At 37.3% G+C, this 9,776-nt stretch overlaps 1 protein-coding gene across 1 annotated transcript in view; it reads left to right on the top strand.

Moving 5' to 3' along the window:
* Nucleotides 1-5,775: 5,775 nt before the first annotated feature.
* LOC127863920 (uncharacterized) overlaps nt 5,776-9,776 on the top strand; it is a 9,121-nt gene continuing 5,120 nt past the window's right edge. The window contains exons 1-3 of the mRNA XM_052403606.1: nt 5,776-5,780; nt 6,357-6,574; nt 7,291-7,307. Of these exons, the coding sequence (XP_052259566.1) occupies nt 5,776-5,780; nt 6,357-6,574; nt 7,291-7,307 (240 nt within the window). The remainder of the gene's footprint in view (nt 5,781-6,356; nt 6,575-7,290; nt 7,308-9,776) is intronic.

Below are 9,776 nucleotides of genomic sequence, written 5' to 3' on the forward strand. Positions count from 1 at the left end.
TTTTGAAAAATGAGTTGCGTCTTAAATAATGCAATAGCGAACAAATTTAGTGCCTTCAGCGCTTTGATTTCCGGAGCACTCGAAGCTTTACGAGGTGTCAAATTGAAACTGTTTAAGTATGTATATCTAATATAGATGATATGAAGTTCAAAACAGCCATAATTCTCAATTTCATATTTGTAGAGTAATTGCCCTTTGTAAGCTGTTTATACTTTAACCCATTTATGCTAAGCGTCTAGAAAAAAGGTCTTTGCAAACAGAGTAGACCCATCAGGGTCTGCGCTGTTTGCTTAAAGGAATTTCTGTAAGAAATATTCTTAATATAGAAACAAAACTAACTATCTCTAATTTTGGAATTTAATTGATCCAATTGAGAAGGATGGGAGAGGCCACTAGACATAAATGGGTTGATTTCGTTTGGAGCATATCTTGAAGTTACAAGAGGTATCAACGTCGAACTTAAGATAAACATAAACATCGTCGCAATGCGGAAAGTACAGAACATAAGAACCATAGCTCCTGCTTTCATAATTTCACAGTTATTTCCATGCGAATGTTAACGCTAAAAATATGTCCAGGGCATATCTTTACTTTAATATGAAATATCAAGTTGAAATTTCAAAAGTAAGAAGCTTCTGCCTTGTCTTGTTTGAAAACTAGATCTGGACAGCCAATTTTACCAATTTCGATTCATGATTATACATAAACGAGCAGATATTTGTTAACCGATTGTACTGGCTGTCATTTTTCTTGTTTGAATACAATGCTTGCATTCTGTTCTAAATCTATACCATGCTTTGTTTTTTTAGAAATGGTTTTTAAGGATAAATGGCTGAAGTCTAGTATTCTCTCACTAGTCAAAATATAAATAAATTAAAATTACGGAAACAACATTAAGTGGTTACAATGCTGATGATCTCACAAACATTTTCATTGAATATGTTATTTGTATGGATAAGCATTCGCAAATCATTATTTATTTCACAATTAAAAAGTAAACGTAAGCTGTTTTTCTTAAAAACGACTTTATAATTGTCAAGAATCACGGCCATTTTGTTAATGATTTAAATAACTACTATAAATCTAGTGTAATTAGACTGTATTTTGGGATCTTATTCCTCATATAAGACCCAAACGTATTTGTCGATGTGTTAATCGCTATGTAATGGTCCGATCACCCGGGGATATCTACACTACCAGGAGCTAAAAACCGATGAGTCTATTTCCCTGGGATCAGCAATGGTTTGGAATGTAAAAATATCTTCCGCGTGTCGCGAATAGTTTTCGTTTGCCCGCTGCATAAAGCCCCGGATGTGTCCGCCGCGTTAAATCTCCGCCGTTTATAGTCCAGCATGTGCTCGTTGCTTTAAATCCAGTGTGTTCTACGCGTCCCATATGAGCTCGCGGCGAAACGTTCCGTATGTGCTAGCCGCGTTAAGTCTCGTCTGTTCTCGCCGCGAAAAGTTCTGTATGTTCTCGCCTTGAATAGTTCCGTATGTGCCCGCCGAATGAAGTCCAGTATTTTCCCGCCACTTTAAGTCCCGTATGTGCTCGCCGCTATAAGTCCCGTATGTGCCCGCCTCGTTAAGTTCCGTATATGTCTGCCGCTTTAAGTTTCGTATGTGCCCGCCGCTTTAAGTCTTGTATATGTCTACCGCTTAAAATGCTGTATGTGCCCGCCGCTTTAAGTCTTGTATGTGCCCGCCGCTATAAGTCTTGTTTGTGCCCGCCGCTCCAAGTCTCGTATGTGGCCTCCGCTGTAAGTCTTGCATGTGCCCGCCGCTTTAAGTCTTGTATGTGCCCGCCGCTTTAAGTACCTTATGTGCCCGCCGCTTTAAGTATTGTAAATGTCTGCCGCTTTAAGTCCAGTATGTGCCCTTTAAGTCTCGAATGTTTCTGTCGCTTTAAGTCTCGTGTCGACCGCTTAAAATCCAGCATGTGCCCGCCGCTTTAAGTCTTGTATGTGCCCGCCGCTTTAAGTTTCATATGTGCCCATGGTACACTAATCATTATCGGGCCCGCCACTGAACGTCGCGTATGTGCCCGCCGCTTTAATGCTCGTATTTTCCCGCCGCTGTAAGTCTCGTATGGACCTGCCGCTTAAAATATCGTATGTTTTATCCGCTTTTAGTCCTGTATGTGTCTACTGCTTCAAGTCTTGTATGTTTCTACTGCTTGAAGTCTTGCATGTTTCTACTGCTTGAAGCCTTGTATGTGCTAAATGCTGTACGTCTCGTATGGTTCCACCGCTTTAAGTCCCTCATGTTTCTTTTGCTCTAAGTCTCGTATGTACCCGCCGTTTGAAGTCCCGTAGGTGCCAGCCGCCTTAAGTACCCTATGTGTCCGCCGCTTTATGTCTCGTTTGTGTCCGCCGCTTTGAGTCTCGTATGTGCTCGCCGCTTTAAGTCTCGTATGTGTCCGCCGCTTTAAGTCTCGTATGTGCCCGCCGCTTTGAGTCCCTTATGTGTCCGCCGCTTTGAGTCTCGTATGCGCCCGCCGCTTTAAGTACCTTATGTGTCCGCCGCTTTGAGTCTCGTATGTGCCCTCCGCTTTGAGTCTCGTATGTGTCCGCCGCTTTGAGTCTCGTATGTGCCCGCCGCTTTGAGTCTCGTATGTGCCAGCCGCTTTAAGTCTCGTATGTGCCCGCCGCTATAAGGACCTTTTGTGTCCGCCGCTTTGAGTCCCCTATGTGCCCGCCGCTTTAAGTACCTTATGTGTCCGCCGCTTTGAGTCTCGTATGTGCCAGCCGCTTTAAGTCTCGTATGTGCCCGCCGCTATAAGGACCTTTTGTGTCCGCCGCTTTGAGTCCCCTATGTGCCCGCCGCTTGAAGTCGCGTAATTATGTGCTTTAAGTCTTGTATGTGTCCGCCGCTTTGAGTCCCCTATGTGCCCGCCGCTTGAAGTCGCGTAATTATGTGCTTTAAGTCTCGTATATGTCCGCCGGTTTAAGTCTCGTATGTGCCCGCCGCTTTAAGTACCTTATGTGTCCGCCGCTTTGAGTCTCGTATGTGCCAGCCGCTTTAAGTCTCGTATGTGTCCGCCGCTTTGAATCTCGTATGTGTCCGCCGCTTTGAGTATCGTATGTGCCCGCCGCTTTAAGTCTCGTATGTGCCCGCAGCTATAAGTACCTTATGTGTCCGCCGCTTTGAGTCTCGTATGTGCTCGCCGCTTAAAGTCTCGTAATTATGTGTCCGCCGCTTCGAATCTCGTATGTTCCCTTCGCTTTAAGTCTCGTATGTGTCCGCCGCTTTGAGTCTCGTATGTGCCCGCCGCTTTTAGTCTCGTATGTGCCCGCCGCTTAAAGTACGTTATGTGTCCGCCGCTTTGAGTCTCGTATGTGACCGCCGCTTTAAGTATCGTATGTGTCCGCCGCTTTGAGTCTCGTTTGTGCCCGCCGCTTTAAGTATGTACCCCTTAAGTGTCGCCTGACACCATCTCTTTAACACTCATCAATATCGGACCAAAGAGCAATGAAAGTAACTCTAAAAAGTGATCATATTGAAATGTTAAGCAAAAGTAGCTTCGTTCGCTTCAGTTTTCATAAATAACCAAACCGCAGAATTGTGCAGACAATATAAAAAAATAACTATAGTGTGCATGTTTTCGGTGTCGTTACCCCTTTGTAAGATAAGGTACTGACTTGAAATAAGCAAACTTCGTTACAGCGTTAGTCGTTGAAGTTTTTTGTAAGAAGCAATTTTTACTGGAAATGGTTGTGATAATATGTTTTGATCTTATTAAAGGGGCCTTTTTACGTTTGGGTAAATTGACAAAATTGAAAAAAGTTGTTTCAGATTCGCACATTTTCGTTTTAGTTATGATATTTGTGAGGAAACAGTAATACTGAACATTAACCATACTCTAAAATAGCCATTATATGCATCTTTTCACGATTTAAAAACCTGAAAATTATCACGAGTTGCAACGCGAAACGAATGAATAATTTGGAGAGTTCTGTTGTTGTCTTATATTTTGTAAAACTACGAGGATTGCTTACATAAAGTATAAAATACACATCTGATACACATTGCATCAGAAAAGATGGCCGAGACGTCTAAGTGATACACTTTTTACTTCAGGACTCCAAGAGTCAGTGGTTCGAGCCCTGCTGAGGGTTACTTTTTTTTTCTTTTTTTTATTCTTGATTTTTACTGGAGCTTTTTAGATCCAATGTTTACATTTATCAATATAAATCATCAATGAAAAACTTCAAAACACGCCAAAATCTGTGAAAAAGCCCCTTTTAAGTATTTGTTCATTTTGGTGTCAATGTACCGAAAGAGTTAAAATATTGTTTTATGTAAACAATAAATTTTGCGAATTCTATTTTAACAAAACTTATTTAACAAAATATATTAGACTGAACAAAAATAACGTTACAATTGTCTGTCCAGCTAAAATGAATTTGTGTATGATTATTTTAGCGTAGGACGGGAAATTAGAAACAAACTGTATACGCCTTAGTACGCTTAATTAATTATGTAGAGATTAAGCAATCTAGCGAAATACGCTAAGCGGTGCATACATCAACTTCCTGGTCTAAAACAGGCATAGTATTGATGTACCATTTATTGGAAATCGTTAAATCATTTCGTATTAAGTCCTTTTCCATGGAAAAATCGATAGGCTTTAGTGTTCGACCGACTAAATCAAATACTAACCTGTAAACATCGAACGACTTGACTTTCACTGAATATACACGCTTCTTTTTGGCTCGCGTTGTTAATAACGACAAAATACCTTCAAATATGTATGTTCTTTATACAAACGTCCATACAATATGTATTATCGAACAAAAATTATAAACTTCATTGGCTATTATGTTTTGATGTTGTTTGCCTCTTCAGAGAATGTTTTGTTTGTGTTGTAAGCAATTGCAGATTTGTGTTTGAAACTTATGAAAGGACAGTGTAATGGGCAAACATCAAATGTATATGTGAATTATGTTTATATTCTTTATGTTATAAAGCAGTTTATTATTTAGACCGTTAGGAATAATAGTTTTTTATGTATGCATCCAAAATACTTCTTTGCATAAACGGTCTATATTGTTTTCATCAACATCTAATCATTTTGAGTAGATCCAAAATGTGTATCAACATATGAACTAGGATTTATTGAACAGTTTTTTTATATCAAATCTATGGCTATTTATTCTACGGTATACATTTTGATTAGTTTGCCCGACATATTGTTTACGGCAATTTTTACATGTTATTAGATACATAACATTACGTGAAGTACAATCAACATCATAGTGTAAATCATAGGATAAACCAGTAACACTACTATTGAATTTTGAACATCTTATAATATGGTTGCAGTGAGTGCATCTTCGTCGGTTACATTTACTACATAAATGTATTTGAGTATTGTTATAAGACACTGAACATTTCACAAGACTGCTACTTAAATTCTAAGGTCGTTTATAGGCAAAAATAGGCTTAAATGAATGCAGGGATTTCACACTTTTCGTATCTGATAATCTTAATAAATCCCAGTATATGTGTAAAATGTTAGCAATATTATGAAGTGATGTGTAAACATACAGTAAAGCGTATTATTGAATCAGTATTTCTCTGAGTAATACTTAATGTATTATCCTGTGTCATATTATTCACTTGAGAAAATGCATATTTAATAGCATTTATTTGATAATTTCTACTTTCAAAATATGTTAATAAACTATATAATGACTGATAACATACATCATCATCAGATATGATACGTCTATAGCGCTTATCCTAACTGTACAGAATACTCCGTTTACATGACATGGGGTGAGATGACGAAAAATCTAAGTATAGAAGCATATCTATGGCACGCCTGAACCACAAAAATGAGAAAAACTAAGTTTAAGTTACTTAAACTAGGTTTTTCTCTACTTAAATTCAATTTAAGTTACTTAATTCGAATTAACGCTGCTTAAAATGAATTTAAGTAGTTTTTGTGGTTCCCGCGGCGTTAACGCTAATTAAAACACCGAAAATGCATTAACGGTGCTTAATGGTAATTTTCTTACTTAAGTTGAATTAATTCAACTTAACAAGGATTTTCTCTATCAATTGTACTATTTTCAATTAAGTTGCGTTAAAATAGGTTTTTCTACTTAAAATATGTTTTCAGTTACACGAATTCAACTTTAGTAAGGAATTTTACTTAAGTTGTAAAGTCGAATTGTTTTGATTGGTCAGTTAATGATCCGGAAGACCTAAGCCAATCAGAAACGTCGTAACAAACGTAAACAGGAAAGGATATTCTTCTACCGCCATTTACAATTTTGCGATGGATCGGTTACAACGCACGCATTTACCTACAGCTGACAGTGTTCTTGAAAGAGTTTCAATAACACTCAGAGATGTACAGAGAGGCAAACAGAACGGCAACCTTGACGTTTCTGCAGCTCGCACCCAGATCGCCAGTCTTCTTACAAACTTGCAGAGACTTGAGAATGACCACACCGTCCCAGATGATTTACTGAAGAGCACCATCCAGTCAGTAGTGTTAGTCAGAGATAGTCTCCCTGATTTGACTCAACATGCTCAACACAGCAGTCATTCAGTTGATCGTTATGGTGAGTAGAATGCTAAATATAACACACTTTTTGGCCTGTCATGCATAAAGGGGGTAAGGAGGGAGTCCCATCCCGAAATCCTGTACCTATTATTTTGCTCCTTTGAGTCCTTTCCCGATTTCCTGGATTAAATTAAATTCATTCCCAAATTCCAGATAAAGGTATAAAAAAATGTTAGGCAAATTGTTTTAAATAGATCTAAACCGCAATGCATATCTTACAGTCCCAGCCAAACTCACAGGACCTCAGGACATGACTGGTAAAAAAATTGGAGGTCCAGTAAGGTGACCACAGAATTTATTAACAAACCTGACAACCAATCAAAACGCTTGTTTCATATGCTTATTTTCGGACGCGAGTTTTGACTTAACGATAATTAATAATTCAACTTAAGTAAAAATTTTATTACTTAAGTAATAATTAAATACAATTAACGATGCGAAAGCACTTAAATTAATTTTAAGCAGCGTTAAATGCAATTTAAGTAACTTAACGGTAATTAAAATCAATTTTTGTTGTTCGGGCGCACTTAACGAGTTAAACTAAGTTTTTCTCTGCTTAATTCATTTTTCTCACATAAATAGAAAATAACTCTTCTTAACTACTTAATGCATTTAGTAGCGTTAATTCGAATTAAGTTACTTAAATTGAGTTTAAGTAGTGAAAAACTAAGTTTAAGTTACTTAAACTTAGTTTTTCTCTTTTTTGTGGTTCAGGCGTGCCATACATATCAGTAGGTTTACAAAATATATTCGTAACAAAAGTGTCTTGTTCACTTTTTGATATATATAACAAGGAAAGACACAGACTGTTGAGATATATTAGAGGTTAATTTTATAGTGGAGTGGCAATTATTTAAGGTATCAATAAAAGTGTTTAAATCTTCTAAAGAGCCGTTCCATATAATAAAAATGTCATCCAAAAATCTAAGCCAAATATATGGTTTAATAGGCGTATTGTTAAGAAAATCTTTCTCAAATTATTTTTAGATATATATATAACATGTGTATGCTTCAGTTTCAAACGATATAAAATAAATAAGCCTAAAATAAATTTATACAATATGTGCATCCATTGGATATATGAGTCTCATTCTGGGAAAACTGGGTTTATTCATGTTCATAAAGTGTTTACCCAGATTAGCCCGTACAGCCTACACAGGCTAGTCAAGAACGACACATTCCGTTCAACTGGAGGTTCGCTAAGAAGAGAACTCCTTTAAAAGAAAACATCCTTAAAAGCAGAAACGACCGATAACGCACATCCATTTACCCGCGTGTTCCCAGAGCGAGTCTCGTGTATAGAGAATTGTTAAAGGTATCTGTTGATACCGACGATAATCCGGATAATAATAATAATCAATGTGTGTGTTCATTTTTCCGTCCCGTTACACAAAAGGTTTCAGAACAAAATTTCCTTATAGCTGATAATAAACAATATGAACATGTAACTAGTTGTTGTTTTTTTTCACAAGCAAACAAAAGAGAAAAAAACATGGTGCTGGCCTTCTACCTAGATATCTCGGGTTCAATTACAACGGAAGTGTCCTTTAAAACAGCTCAATTATTTGGTTCTACTCTTGTAACGGACTTTAAAGTGTTTATATGCCTGCTTGATATATCTTTAAATTTCTCTCAAAGTTTCTGAATACAGTACATTTAATAAATTATGAACATTCAAATGCTTATATATTGATGGACATAAACGCTCATCGGTGGGGTCATTTGTTAAGTTGACATTTTTAAAATCTTTGTCAATGTTGAATTATTGCACTTTTCAATGGCCAACATTGTGTCAATGCGTCTATTCAGCTTTGATGACTACATGTACAACGTATTTTTATCGCAGTTCTAACAACAGACCCGGAAGAATGAAGAGTGGATATGTACGCGTTCTTATTGGGCGAATTTAAACGGATCTAAATGTTAAACTTATCCATGGATGAACGCATTTAAAAGCCTTGGAGTGTTCGGTTTTCGCTGTTTAAGAACACTTTGTCGCCGGGTAGTGTGTTAGAACATTTACATGTCGGCTTAAATATTTCGATATTAATGTTTATATTACCTTCCATAAAGTTCTTGATTTTAAAAGTGATATTCTGTCTCAGAGTTTGATCTAAATAAGATGGGCTTTACAAAATTAGCCCGATGCATACTTCGGACGTTAATGGTAACGTCATTGATGTCTCTGATGGCGTCAGCCGTGTATTTCGAATACGGGTACGATCATCACTACACTTACTCGTCCGAATCTGACGTCATGGGGATGCACAACCTAACTTCAGTATTTAAGGTTAGTACTTATCTAGTTACTTAACGCAGCGTTCACGATGACGTAATTTGCGACTCTGAAAACGTCACTTCTGTATTCCACTTCTCACGTTGTGTGCATGTATCACGTTTTACATCATTATGGTGAGTTGGTAAGTGTTTTTATTGTTTGTTATTAAATATCATGTATATAGCTACACTTCAATTCGCCTGATAAATGTTTTCGACGTGCCATTACGTGAACACCGATTAACAGCGCTACACAATATCGTGACGAATCATTATTGAAACACAGGACATAAAACAGTTTAATGTAGCCTCTTAATAAGTCCAAACAGTTGTTGGTTTCCACTAACATCTCACAAGTATATAGGTAGGTAGATCGGTCAGACTTTTCCATTTTTATTTTCCTTTTTTTGAACCATACACATTTTAGAAGGCAGAGAAGGAGGTGGGGACATGTGTATGCTTTGGCTGACTGTGTTTTAGTGAGTTTAGATGTATTACTAACACAATAGCGTCTTGGTCGGGATTTTTGTAAGAATATGACGGATATTTCCCAATTTATATTTGTTTTAAATGAATAAAACGGTTCTTGGTCACGGTGTTCGTGCCACCAGTGTGTCAAGTCTTAGACGTCCGTATTAAAAAGTTACTGAAGGAAAACGTATCAAACATCTGTTGTTAAATTTCAAAAAAGAAAAGATTTTTAAATATCAATGTCTTTTATAGTACATGTATTTGTTTATTTCTGCATTAGAATATGACCAAAGTCACGATAATTTATATTCACGAGTCTGCTTTATCTACAGTTAGTAATTAATTACTGAAAAATATGTGTTCCCCATGCCTTTTTTGTTACTGATTCTCAAAACAAATCCGAAAAGTCCCCCCCCCCCCCCCCCCCTATAAGGTTGTTCAAGTGATCCATG

Source organism: Dreissena polymorpha, unplaced genomic scaffold (genome assembly GCF_020536995.1).
Source record: "Dreissena polymorpha isolate Duluth1 unplaced genomic scaffold, UMN_Dpol_1.0 chrUn059, whole genome shotgun sequence".
NCBI lineage: Eukaryota > Metazoa > Mollusca > Bivalvia > Myida > Dreissenidae > Dreissena > Dreissena polymorpha.